Source organism: Neltuma alba, unplaced genomic scaffold (genome assembly GCF_004799145.2).
Source record: "Neltuma alba isolate B1F8T4 unplaced genomic scaffold, ASM479914v2 tig00012228_pilon, whole genome shotgun sequence".
NCBI classification, from domain to species: Eukaryota; Viridiplantae; Streptophyta; class Magnoliopsida; order Fabales; family Fabaceae; genus Neltuma; species Neltuma alba.
In genome coordinates, this window is record NW_021636758.1 from 243,543 (window position 1) to 256,994 (window position 13,452).

Consider the following 13,452-nt stretch of genomic DNA (forward strand, 5'->3'; position numbering starts at 1 on the left):
TACACTTAGTAATTTAGAGTGCTGAATGTAACATAAATAATTTGGAATGTTATAAGCATAAAAAAAATTTAGAATGCTGAATATATCAAAATATAATTTAAAGGGCTGGACAAACTTGCCAAGAATATTTTCAAGGCATTAAGTTCATGATAAAATATTTGAAAATATTAAATATACCTAAAAAATATTGTAAAGTACAGAATGTACTACTTTGAGACTTTATTATGAAACACACAGGACTTTGTTTGATGGAATGTCGTTGTCGTCTCCTCCTCTCAAAAGGGCATCAAGCGTGACCCGCGGACGAACTCCAGTATGTGTGGGGCACAATCGTTTGTCTGTTAATTAATGAATTAATAATTAACCGTTTTAATTTTTTTTACTCCAAAAAGATTGTTTGAAATTTTTCTGCTACGAGAATGTGAAAAATTCTCAATTATTAAACATGTTTAAGGCCCATAAAATTAAATTACCCGTGATGTCGTCCGCCCTCAAGTTCCTAAATCAAAATTGCAGCTTCGTCTTCCGCGTCATAAGAGCGTACTTCTTCGTAAAATCCAAAAAAAAAAGAGGTTGAAAGATGAGATTTTAACTTAAAAAATTACAAGTATTAAAAGTTTAGGATAAATATATAATCTTAACTCTAATTTTGTTTTTTACGTAAAACTTTACCTCTGATATTGTTAAGAGTGCAATTTTATTCCTAATTTTTTGAGCAATTTTTAGCACTCAGAAATTAGAAGTGAAATTGCACCGGAAAAAATCAGAAATAAAAATTACACCCAAAAAATTAGATTAGAGTTAAAATTACAACACTAAAAAAAAATCAGAAAATCAAAGTTAAAATTGCATCCTTCCACTTAAGTTTAAGGCAATACAGATGAACACAGACAATATGCTGATATTAAGGGGGTGTTTGGATAGAAACCAAACCATGGTTTCAGAAGTGCTTTTACGAATTACGAAATAAATATATGGAGGAGGTTACCTCGTTTTGTGGAAAAGTGATTCTAAAACCGTGGTTTTGATTTTGCCAAACACCCCTTAAGATTCATGCACATGCTCACATCTCAGGTCAAAAAAAACAAAGTGCACATGCTCACACGCATAGCAGCCAGATGATAATGTATATAATATAAAGTAATAAATGACTTTTAATGAGAGAAGCCATCGATGGCCCAAAAAAGAAGGCGGGGAGAGAGAGAGAAGACATCAAGGTTTTGTCATTCATGACCTCATTCATGCTTTAGTGTTTATATACGACACGATTTGTTTAACTTAAGGTGATGATCTCTTTGTGCTTTTGAATATAAACGTTCAATTCTTCGGCCCAAGAAAAAGAAAAAGTAAACGTTCAACCCACAAATTAATCTAAAATTTTACGAACAAGAATTGGTCCAAGTGGTAAACGGCTTGGTACTGCTTAAGCGAGGTCTCGAGTTCGAGCTCAGTGTATACAGAAATCTCCATTGGAACACTCACCCATTACAGCCAGGTGTGCGACTCGAGTCGGATCCAGATGTAGTCGGAGCAAAGCTCCGGTGAACTATGTAGGCAATCAAAACAAATTAATCTAAAGTTTTTTATTTTATTCCGCTGAAATTCATTTAGCATATATTCAGAATGCAAATTCTTTTTTTTTGGCCAGAAAATATTCAGAATATAATTTCAAAAGAAAAGGTTCCACTATTTGATTAGATGGCCATTGACTCAAAGTGGAAATGATCAGACTGCGCTCAAATACTGAATCCCAAAACATGATCATATTTTTCTAATTTTATTATAAGGTAATTTTTACATGTTTAACCAAAAGTCAAGAAAAAAAAACTTTAAATTACATTAGCTGTGTTTTAAAATTTAATAGTTCTTTAATTTTATTGTTTTTTAATACACATTATTTAATTTTTTAAAAAAAATAATGAATTAAAAATAAAATTATACATGGATATAATAAATTCAATGAGATAACTTATATTAAGGATTAATAATAGAGTAACATACTGAGAATTCCATAAGAATGTTACCTATTTTGTTTATTTAATACAAAATTTCATAAAAGTACAGTAATTTTGTCTTGCTGGACCTATTTAAAAAAATATTTTAAGGTGCTCAATGCACTACAAAATATTTAAAAGTACTAAATGCACTCGAAAAAATATATTGAAATGCTGCGGGCATCTTAACCCTTGTTTGTTCAATGCAAAATATTTTCTCATAAAAAATTTATTCTATTCATTATCTTAACTATAGCTTGTGGGTTAGTTAGTTTAACAAAACGTGAAAGTAAGAGTCAGTTCAGGGGATAGAAGAAATTTTGTTTTTATTAGGGTGGATGAAACTAAACCATGGTTTGGAGAATAGTTTCTGAAGAATAAATTCTAAAAAAATAGATTTTGGAATAGATTTATGAAAAATTTTGAGAAGTGTGAGTGTTGGATAGTTGTTATTAAAAGTATTTTTTATATACAAATTGGCATAAATTAATATGATAATTATAGAAAATATATTTTATGATATTTAATTTGAAGAAATAAAATGTTAATAATATATTTTTATTAACATATATTAATGATATAAGATATTTAATAAATAATTAATATGTATATATATTTATAAGATATAAGATTAAATATGTTTATAAAAAATATGTTTATAAAAAAACAAGATACATATCCTATAGGCTTTCACACTCTCCCTTTTTTCCAAAAGTAAAAATTCTGCTTTTTCCAAAACTATGATTTTGGAGTCAAAACCATGGTTTTGAACCAAAACCATGGTTTTGATTTTTTTAAAGGTGTTTGGCTAATATTTTTCTCAAACCATAGTTTGAGTCCCAAAACCATGGTTTGGGGTGCTTGCCAAACACACCCTTGGTTGCCAAAACAAACTTTCTTTTAATCAGCCAAACATGTAAAATTTACAAGAAAACGCTAACGGATTTTTAATAATTTTTTAAACGGTACGGACAGTAACGATAACGTAGAAACCATATTAGTTTTGCTAAGTGATCAAAGAAAGTTGCAAAGCTGACGTGTCCGTATAATAAAATAACGACGATGCCCTTATAAATCCCATTCCCTCTCGTTTCAGTGGAAAGGAAAAGCGGAGCTTCTTCTCCTTCTTTCCCAGCCTCTCCCTCGGCTTACCCCGCCACTTTCTTGGCTTCGAGGACGCCAAAGTCCATATTCTCAGAGCCCTAATTTTCTGTTTTCAGTTTTAAGATAGCTGGTATTGCTCTTATAACGATTTCACAAGAGAAATTTTTAAGTTTGGCTTCACTTCGTTCTTTATTTTTTTGGTTACTTTGACACACTGTTCAGAATCGTTTCTTGCAATCGTGTTTGTATCCAATTTTTTTTGTAATTCTCATGTCTAACTTTGAATTTCAGATTTTATTGTAAACAAGCCAAAACGTCTTGTAGAACTTGCTCTGCTCTGTCTTGAGCCGAACTTCTTCACGGCAGCATAATTATTTTCTTCTGCTCTTATCAGTGAACCACTGTAGAAGCACTTCCTTTGTGTTTCTGGGTATAGCAATAACACATCTGAGGAAACTTACTCTTTTTATCCAAGATGACGACATTGATACTTATTTTTAATTTGTTTTGAGTCGCTGGCATTCGCTTTTAAATCTGAAAACTGAGCTGTCTTGCAATTCTCAAGAATCGTGGGTGATATAACACAAACCTGTGCTTGTATATGCTGATACTTGATAGGCTGAATTTATTGACGTCAGAATTTTTATAATGACAGAGACAACTTACATGTCAATTTTTTTCTTTTTGTTCTACGTTAGTTCCTTCACAAATCGCTGACCTTGAAGGTGGGCTTATGTACATGTATCTTCTTCAGGAGAGTACCATGGTCGTGATTTCACGGACGGGTTCAATGTACTGCACGCGCACTGAGACGACACGATGCAGAGTTGGGAACAATACACTTTGTCGCGCAAGACAAAAGTTTTACGCATCCCATGTAAAGAAAACTCGTGTTGGTTTCTCTTCCTTATCATGCGATTCTGCGAGAAAGATTCAGATTACACAGAAAAGTATGTTTAACAGCGTTGGATCTAAACGGAATCATACAGTGATTGTTGCTGCCAGCCCTCCTACAGAAGATGCTGTCGTTACTGAGCCTCTTACAAAGAAGGATCTTATAGACTACCTTGCCTCTGGTTGTAAGCCGAAGGAAAAATGGAGGTATTATTATTATTTTTTCCAATTTCATGCTAGTTCATTTCTTTGTGTCGCTTTAACAATCATCATTCCCTTATCTCCGGTACCCAAGTTGCCAAGGTTCTTGTTCATAAGAATCAACTGGTTTTATTTTATTTCTTTATTTTTCTTTTTCTCGTTTCATGGAGCATGTTAGATAGCAGCTTCCTTCTTAGCCGAGTAGTTTTCTGATATTTCATGGTTTAGTTGTGTGCTTTCTTGTTGCGTTTGAAAATTACGATATTTGATTTCTGGTCCGCTAGATTATCAATCCTAAGTTCCAAGGTTCATGAGTTGTTGGATTTCCCTGTTGTATATTATCTCAGTTTTACTCTTCATCAAATTTCTATAGCTACTCCGTTAGAAACTTTATTTTTCTTCCGCTCTTTTTTTTGGTTTTGGGGGGGGGGGGGAGATGGGGGACTCTCCATTACGATGTTCCAAAATTACAATAATTGTTCGTTCTTTTTTGTTTAAACTATTTTTTGCAGAATTGGTACTGAACATGAGAAGTTTGGTTTTGAGTTTGGAAGCCTCCGTCCTATGAAGTATGAACAGATAGCAGAGTTGCTCAATGGCATTTCTGAGAGATTCGATTGGGATAAAGTAATGGAAGGTGATTATATTATTGGACTTAAACAGGTAAACTAGTTATCTCCGTATAAACAGCAACCCTTAAGCATTTTTTTTCCAAGAGAATCTTTGTTTACAACGTCGTTTATCAAGATGCTTCCTGGTTTGAGCATCCACATAATCAAATGCGTGGTTTTTGTTACTCCTTATTTTCTTGTAATTTTATTTATCTCAACTTATGTGGACCAGGGCAAGCAAAGCATATCATTGGAGCCTGGTGGTCAATTTGAGCTTAGTGGTGCCCCACTAGAAACTTTGCATCAGACTTGTGCTGAAGTTAACTCGCACCTCTATCAGGTCAGTTGAATAGTTGTACTTAGGTTTATGCATGTATGTGGGATGCTTTAAAGATTAAAGGTGGTCTGTTGTTATGTCAGTTAAGGAGGAAGTTGGTTAGAATTTTCTTTTTTCAGTCGATGTTTCAATCAAAGAAGTTACATATCATCATTGTAGTCAGCTTAACTTTTTTTCTTTTTAATTTTGGGATATCCAGAGATCTGCTAATATATCGGTTTTCTTTTTCTTGATGTTGCCTCTGTATATGTTGTATATTTATGAAAAATCACTTTACACTTCTTTTCATTAGGTTAAAGCAGTTGCCGAGGAAATGGGAATTGGATTTTTGGGAATTGGTTTCCAGCCAAAGTGGGGACTCAAAGACATACCTATCATGCCAAAGGTGTTTTTCTCCTCCTTTCTATTGTGCAGGACTCTGAACTTGCTGAACATGCACATATTCATTCATTTGTACAAAAAGAAAAAAGTGGATGACACTTCCTGAAAGTAGATATTAAACAGAGAAAATTAGGGTCTATCCTTAGCACTATGCTGCGGGATCTGGCTTGATTTCCTGATATTAGGATTAAATATATGTCAAATTTCACAGTCATGGCTATTTAATAACTGTCATAACCTGAATACTTGCAGCATGCTAGCTTTATCATCTTTATTTGTCTAACTTGAACTCATGATGGCAACTGTGTGAACAATGTTGACATTTGCCTGGGAAACGAGGGGCTAGGCATGTGGCTCAGTGACTTAAGCTAGAGTCATTCTCTACATTACCCCTCTTTGTATATCAGACGTAGCTGTTATTTTAAAACTGTCAATTTCCCTCAGTGTATTGAGTTAAACGTATTATTGGAGGTTTATAGCAGGTTAAGCTACTGGGATCATTGTTATTCTACAGTAATACAAAGGGTTATTACTTAATTGATTGTTTAGAACATCTCTTGTTAGTGCAGCAGTGGTCTTTCTTTGTGGTTTTGTTTATTTAGTCTGTTGTCTGCGCGCAATTAACATGAGGGGAGGCGGGTCTAAGTCCACTCGGTGACTGAAGAGTGATAATGGTCTTCAATAGTCTATTACATGTTCTCTTACATGGGTGTTTTGGCTCAGGGAAGATATGAAATAATGAGAAATTACATGCCTCAAGTTGGTTCCCTTGGACTTGACATGATGTTCAGAACATGCACTGTACAGGTGAGATTATGATATTTTATGAGCTGATTATTTCCTAAGGCATCCTATTTTGGGTTTGGTGAAAATAAAATATTCTGAAGCAATATTTTAACCATCTCTCATGCTGAATATTGATATATTTCAGGCTTTACTTTTATAGGTCAATCTAGACTTCAGTTCTGAAGCAGACATGATAAGGAAGTTTCGTGCTGGTCTAGCCTTACAGCCTGTAAGGAGTATTAATCTTTTCTTTCCTTTGGAGATTTGTGGTATGATGTGAAATATAACTAATACTCTATATCAAACAGATAGCAACTGCTCTATTTGCAAATTCACCCTTCAAAGAAGGAAAGCCAAATGGTCTTCTCAGTATGAGGAGGTAAATTGTCATTTGGGTGTCACCTTACGTTCTCTGCAGTCTGCATTCTTGCTATATATCTTATTCGTTTCTTATTTTCTTAAAACAGCCATATATGGACTGATACTGATAAGGACCGCACAGGGATGCTGCCATTTGTTTTTGATGACTCCTTTTGGTAAGTTTTATAATTTGAGATAATTCGTGATTCATGAATCACTATAATGCGAGCAAAATGCCTCCAGGCTCCTGGCTTGCTTTGAATTTGAAAGATGGCATGAAAACACAGTGAAGTTTTTTATTTGTGTCAGATTTTCCAAGCTTTGAGCTAATCCTTAATATTGATGGTCCAAATCTAAATTACACGTATTTGAATTTTACATGCATTGGATGGTAGAATGCAATACATTAACATTTGGCATGCTCAGTCTCAATATCAACATAATATCAGTGTCAGGACCTGGCATTCTCAAACTTTGTAATTATTATTTACTAGGCCTAAAGGGGGGCTATGCCGAGTTAAGGATTATTTAAATTTCTTCTTGGGAAAAAATGTGTCATCTTGCATTGTCACTAAAAAGTATATTATCAATTTATTTTTCCAGTGCTGAGTTTGTGGTTTCTTTTTTCATTCTTTTCTGTTTTTTTAACTATTCACATGCAGTAAGAATTGAATGAAATTGTTGTTAACCTAACCTCTTTGGTTGAGAACTTCACACAAAAATTGTTGTGATACTATTGTCTTCGTCAGTGACTAGTATCATTTTTTACCTTGAAATCTTATTAATCTTACTTCATCCATTCTGATTTCTTTTGAACTCTTCAATTGCAGCTTTGAGCAGTATGTTGATTATGCTCTAGATGTTCCGATGTATTTTGTCTATCGGAAAGGGGAATATGTCAACTGTGCCGGAATGACCTTCAGGGTTTTCACCTCTCTTTGACATTTTTATTATCTTAGGCTAGCTTATATTGCACCGTCATCCTTTGTTTTGAAACTTCTCTCTTAGACGACTTTTACATTCAAGCCTTGGTTTGCTAAGGGTGTAGAATTGATCCTTTTATTTTTTGGGTAAGAATTGATCACTCTGAGTTCAAAATATTGCAGGATTTTATGGAAGGGAAGCTTCCTTGCATTCCTGGTGAATTGCCAACACTAAATGATTGGGAAAATCACTTGACAACTATATTTCCTGAGGTCAGTTCCATAATTGGCCGTTATCTGATGCTTATCCGATGATATGGCAGCATCTGAGGTTGTTCTTAGTTGAATTTTTTGGTACTTTTATTCTATTATTTTCAGGTTAGGCTAAAGAGGTACTTGGAGATGAGAGGTGCTGATGGAGGGCCCTGGAGAAGGTTATGTGCTTTACCAGCATTTTGGGTGGGTAGCATTTTACTATGCATAATATTTCTGGTCTTATTTTACCTGCGACCATCATACAGGCTAATCTTTGAAGTCAAGTCATGCAATCATTTAATGACCTATCATCTTGATTTGGAACAAGCAATGACATTTTTATGTCTTGTCTTTTGCATATGATAACTAAGGCATTAATCTTTGCTTGCACAGAACATAATTTTTATCTTCATTTGCAACTCATCAATTACTGTGACTCAGCTGCATTAACTTATTGTGATTTTTCTCATATCAGGTAGGCTTATTGTATGATGAGGTTTCTCTCCAGAATGTCTTAGATATGACAGCTGATTGGACCCCAGAAGAGAGACAGATGCTAAGGGATAAGGTAACGTCAAAACATTAAAAAATTTCATTTGTCTTAAATCAATTTTAAGGGTTTAATTTACTTATCCTCACTTCCTTTCTGTGTACGAGTTAGATTCTCATCATACTAGCCGCCCATTGAAGTGATATTTTGTTTCAATGTAGTAAAAACTGAAAAGGCACTTCTTTTGGTGTGGATGCGTCGTTGATGATCATTTTTTGTATATTCTATGCAAGCTTGTGCCATCACAGAGTCACTATTTTTAGCAGGCTAAATATCGGTTGAAATTTATATGTTGATAAAAGTGTTCCTTCTCTGGTGTTTTACACACTTTCACAGATGCTCAAGCAGAAATACTCCCCTGGCTCATAATATGAGTCCAGTTTAACTAATGTAAAACCAAAAATGGTATACATAGAAGTTACATCATTAAAAATGTTAAAAAAAAAAAGGTGCTACTTTCCAAATCTATCCTTATTAAAAAGTCAAACATTGATTATGATGAATTAATTACTTATAATATTTAATTGTATAGAAGGAGAAAATAGGGCAAATGTTAAATGTTCCTTTTTTTGGCCAAAAAATGTTTAATATTCTAGATATTATCAAATTGGACTTGTATTTTGGATCAAGCAAAGCTGACAGAAAAGGACCTTTATAGTGGACTGGAGGAGGCCTTTTTTTTTTTTTAAAATCCTATAAAATGGTTCTCCATATTTTCATTAGGACTACTGTGTGCTTTTAGTTACATCATGCATATAACAGCTATTTCTTTGATGGTCATTGTTCATTCTAGATTTTTATTGAGTTCTGACCATTGGAGGCATTTTCTGGTAGGTCCCCAAATATGGTCTAAAGACACCATTCCGAGATGGCTTGCTGAAGCATGTTGCTGAAGATGTTCTAAAATTTTCGAAAGTATGTGTCATTATTTTGTTATTTCTGTTATTGTCATCTATCTTATTAACCGCATTTGTATACTTCTCTAGGATGGTTTGGAAAGAAGAGGCTTTAAGGAAACTGGTTTCTTGAATGAGGTTGCTGAGGTGGTTAGAACAGGTAACTGATCTGCAGGTTTTCTTCCCCTCCCAGTAAAATATACACAAAAGTACGAGCATACCAGAGACTTCAAAATTTAAAAAAAAAAAAAAGAAAAAAAGAAAAAAAAGAAAAGAAAAGAAAAAGAAAAAGAAAACAACTTGGACGCCCCTAAAACAAATTTCAATTGGACGTTTTTTTCAACCAAGAATGCTCATGTTCTTTTCCCCCTGTTTTATTTAGTATTGTGTATACTACTTTTTGTGGTGGCAGGTGTTACACCAGCTGAAAAGCTTTTGGATTTGTATCATGGAAAGTGGGGGCAATCTGTAGATCCTGTATACGAGGAATTGCTATACTGAGGAGCGTTCAAGTGGCTGCCGCTTGTGACAGTTCGGTAGGATTTTTTCTTCGTCAGTTGTGGTGCTGGTTGTCTGTTCTGAGCCACTTGATGATTGATGATTACTTAGGAAATAATTTCTGATGTAAATTCTGTCATGAGGTTACCCATGCCATTTTCATTCAAGACATGATGTGATCAAACTGATGTTCGAACGCTTCATAAATAAATGTGAAAAGCTCGTCAGCTTACTCATCTTGTCAAAAGTGGCAGTAGATCAATGTTTGTGGTAGGTACGGGTTTGCTTTTAAATTTCCTCCCCTCTGCTGATATAGACTCGAGGATGTTACGCATTGAATGCCAATCTTTTTTTCAGTAATAATATATACTTATGGGTCTAAAGATTTATTGGTGAAGATTTGACTTGGAGAAAGTGAGACTTCCCCAAACTCAATTGGCTTACTTGTAGGTCTGGAGTGGTTTATTGTTGTGGATTGAACATCCCAACTCAGTCACTAATTACTAGAAAACCATTTATCAACAGCATTACATGGTAAATCCTATATGGCTTTTGTTGATCAGTCAATATAAGATATCATTGGACACTCTGGTTTGTAATTTCTGCAACCTTGAGAACGACGGAATAAATATCATCTCTCTAAAAAGAAATGATTTAGGATTCCGATTCCCTCTCCAATCACCACTAGTTCTTTATTTGGTACGCAAATAATTGTATTGAGAAGGAGACAGCCTGCCACGGAGCTTTGGTGGCTTCAATAATTGAATCCGAATTCTGCTTGCTGGCCTTGTATCTCTCAGCTCATATATCGATACACCTATCAGTCGGGTTTAGGAATTGTTAATAGAACCCGTCATTCGAGATTACGTTGTTCAGAGGTAAAAGCAGTCTTGTCAAGACAAGCAAGTTATCTCTGGTGTGAACCTCCGGCAGCAAAACCATTGATAATTTGTAAGTAAATTTTTAAGTGAAGGGAAGCTTCGAAAATTTTCAACCCAAATACTGGTACTAAGAAAATCAACCGGCGTTAATTCTAATGGAAAGGGCTATGACTGTTTAAATTAAATATCAGATCTTTGAGTTCTTTAACCTGTGAATGTAAAATATGCCTGTCAAAACGGTTTTTCCAATTAAGTTTGACAACACTCCAATCTAAATGTATTGGATCATGTATAGTTGATAGTTGTGGTAAAAAACTTGGAACTAGAATTTTGATCTTTTGCAGTATGCTCTTTCCCACTCTTCCATTTCTGCTATCGATGAAAGTTTAAGCTTCCAATGGTTACCTAGGAAAAGAGGTGATAATTCACTGTCCGGTCACATTGGGATAGCAGGATGACCAACTCAAGAAATGGACAATTTGGAATCTCATTGACAGATGGGATATCAAATGGTAGGACGGACTGATAATTCAGATGAGCCTAATAAGGCCATAGGAAGTTTCATGCAACTTGATTGTCACCTTCCATAGCCAGCTAATCAGTCTGCTTGGAGATTGACATAGCCTCCTCCTAACAAACCCACATGAACTGATTAATTGAACGCCCACCAATATATATATTTTTCCCATTTGACAGAAAGACAAAATCTGAATATCTCAATCTTCTCATCCTTCCACTCTTGCAACTACAAAAGGGCTTCCCTTCCCACTCACTGCTTTCAGGACTCTTCTTCCCCTCTCAACTTCTGCTCTAATAATTGATATTGTAAACTTTCTCCTAAACTTCTAATCTTTCACCATGAGAGAAATCCTGCACATCCAAGCCGGTCAATGCGGTAACCAAATTGGAGGCAAGTTCTGGGAGGTTATGTGTGATGAACATGGGATTGATCCCACTGGGAATTATGTAGGCAACTCCCACCTTCAACTTGAGAGGGTAAACGTTTACTACAATGAAGCGAGTGGTGGTCGCTATGTTCCTAGAGCTGTGTTGATGGACCTTGAACCAGGGACCATGGACAGCCTGCGTTCTGGTCCTTTTGGTAGAATCTTCAGGCCTGACAACTTCGTGTTTGGCCAAAATGGAGCTGGAAACAACTGGGCTAAAGGCCATTACACTGAGGGAGCAGAGCTTATTGATTCTGTTCTCGACGTTGTTCGTAAAGAAGCAGAGAACTGTGATTGCCTGCAGGGTACTACTACTCCTTATATGGTTTATTTATTCAACGTTTTAAGTTTCACTGACAGTTATATATGAATGAGTTCGTTTACGATTTTACAGGTTTCCAAGTGTGTCATTCACTGGGAGGTGGAACAGGGTCAGGAATGGGGACTCTTCTGATCTCAAAGATCAGAGAAGAGTATCCTGATAGGATGATGATGACTTTCTCAGTCTTCCCATCTCCTAAGGTCTCTGACACCGTTGTGGAACCCTACAATGCCACGCTCTCTGTTCATCAACTCGTTGAAAATGCAGATGAATGCATGGTCCTTGACAATGAGGCTCTTTATGATATCTGTTTCAGAACCCTCAAGCTCACTAATCCAAGTTGTAAGTCTCCTCATTCTTCCTATCTTTCCTTTTCCCAAAAGTCACCACTATATAACTAAGGATGTTTAGTCTAAAGTCTTGTGTTCTTGTTTATTGGATAATTGAGTGTGGTTGTGTTGCAGTTGGTGATCTCAACCATTTGATCTCAACAACAATGAGTGGAGTAACATGTTGCCTTCGCTTTCCGGGCCAACTTAACTCTGATCTCCGAAAACTGGCTGTTAATCTCATCCCTTTCCCACGCCTTCACTTCTTCATGGTTGGTTTTGCACCCTTAACATCTCGTGGTTCCCGAGAATACAGAGCCCTCACCATTCCTGAGCTTACTCAACAAATGTGGGATGCTAGAAACATGATGTGTGCAGCAGACCCAAGACATGGTAGATATCTGACAGCCTCGGCTATGTTCCGAGGTAAAATGAGCACTAAGGAGGTGGATGAACAAATGATCAACGTTCAAAACAAGAACTCATCGTACTTCGTGGAATGGATACCAAACAATGTAAAATCCAGTGTTTGTGATATTCCACCAACTGGTTTGTCCATCTCCTCTACGTTCATGGGGAACTCGACTTCGATCCAAGAGATGTTTAGGCGTGTTTCGGAGCAATTCACAGTGATGTTTAAGAGAAAGGCCTTCTTGCATTGGTACACTGGCGAGGGTATGGATGAGATGGAGTTCACAGAGGCTGAGAGTAATATGAACGACTTGGTGGCAGAGTATCAACAGTATCAGGATGCAGCCGCCCAGGAAGATGAGATTGAAGACGAGGAAGAGCCTATGCATGACTAAGAGCACAAGATGAAGATGCCTTTGGGACCATAATTAATTGTATATATATGGTGAGGGAGGTTTTGCATGCTTGGTTTGTGTGTCTTGTGCTTTGAAAGTGGATCTCATTCGTGAGAAGAAACAAGGGGCCCTTAACACATCGTTCTGGGGATCTCCCATTCATGGCCTAAAATAATTTCTATTTTATGTCAATTTTTTTAAGCATTATTTGGTTTCTTAACTATTCCGTGTTTGATTTTGATTCTACCATGTTGTGGGTATTGTTATTATCATCTTGTTTGAACATTACCTGCTCCTTGGAACTTATTTAATGTTGTTATTATGGCGTTTCCTACCCATTCCAGGTCCTTTTGACTTCTTCCCTTTTCTAAAATCTC

At 35.8% G+C, this 13,452-nt stretch overlaps 2 protein-coding genes across 3 annotated transcripts; both read left to right on the forward strand.

Moving 5' to 3' along the window:
* The first annotated feature begins 3,098 nt into the window (after window positions 1–3,098).
* Window positions 3,099–10,052, forward strand: LOC114725116 (glutamate--cysteine ligase, chloroplastic). Of its 2 annotated transcripts, none has more exons than XM_028911578.1 (16): window positions 3,099–3,228; window positions 3,853–4,199; window positions 4,706–4,856; window positions 5,037–5,144; window positions 5,434–5,526; window positions 6,246–6,329; window positions 6,469–6,537; window positions 6,617–6,687; window positions 6,776–6,844; window positions 7,499–7,592; window positions 7,775–7,864; window positions 7,970–8,050; window positions 8,322–8,414; window positions 9,231–9,311; window positions 9,383–9,452; window positions 9,705–10,052. In XM_028911578.1, the coding sequence occupies exons 2-16, from the start codon at window positions 3,862–3,864 to the stop codon at window positions 9,791–9,793; spliced, it is 1,581 nt and encodes a 526-aa protein (XP_028767411.1). In that variant the 5' UTR covers window positions 3,099–3,228; window positions 3,853–3,861; the 3' UTR covers window positions 9,794–10,052. The 2 variants fall into 2 exon arrangements, with proteins under 2 accessions (XP_028767411.1, XP_028767412.1); XM_028911579.1 differs by lacking the exon at window positions 3,099–3,228 and adding an exon at window positions 3,433–3,528.
* Window positions 10,053–11,006: 954 nt separating this feature from the next.
* LOC114725124 (tubulin beta-1 chain) lies at window positions 11,007–13,233 on the forward strand. Its single transcript, XM_028911589.1, has 3 exons — window positions 11,007–11,923; window positions 12,013–12,282; window positions 12,405–13,233. Exons 1-3 carry the CDS (start codon window positions 11,530–11,532, stop codon window positions 13,073–13,075), a joined length of 1,335 nt encoding a protein of 444 aa, XP_028767422.1. The 5' UTR covers window positions 11,007–11,529; the 3' UTR covers window positions 13,076–13,233.
* The last annotated feature ends 219 nt before the right edge of the window (window positions 13,234–13,452 follow it).

What these genes read in the sequence shown, in the direction of transcription:
- LOC114725116 (XM_028911578.1), top strand. Translation starts at nt 3,862, where the DNA reads ATGGTCGTGATTTCACGGACGGGTTCAATGTACTGCACGCGCACTGAG. An exon ending in ACATACCTATCATGCCAAAG is followed by an intron (nt 5,527 to 6,245) that starts GTGTTTTTCTCC and finishes GTTTTGGCTCAG; the next exon opens with GGAAGATATGAAATAATGAG. An exon ending in TGACAACTATATTTCCTGAG is followed by an intron (nt 7,865 to 7,969) that starts GTCAGTTCCATA and finishes TATTATTTTCAG; the next exon opens with GTTAGGCTAAAGAGGTACTT.
- LOC114725124 (XM_028911589.1), top strand. Translation starts at nt 11,530, where the DNA reads ATGAGAGAAATCCTGCACATCCAAGCCGGTCAATGCGGTAACCAAATT. An exon ending in GAACTGTGATTGCCTGCAGG is followed by an intron (nt 11,924 to 12,012) that starts GTACTACTACTC and finishes ACGATTTTACAG; the next exon opens with GTTTCCAAGTGTGTCATTCA. An exon ending in CAAGCTCACTAATCCAAGTT is followed by an intron (nt 12,283 to 12,404) that starts GTAAGTCTCCTC and finishes GTTGTGTTGCAG; the next exon opens with TTGGTGATCTCAACCATTTG.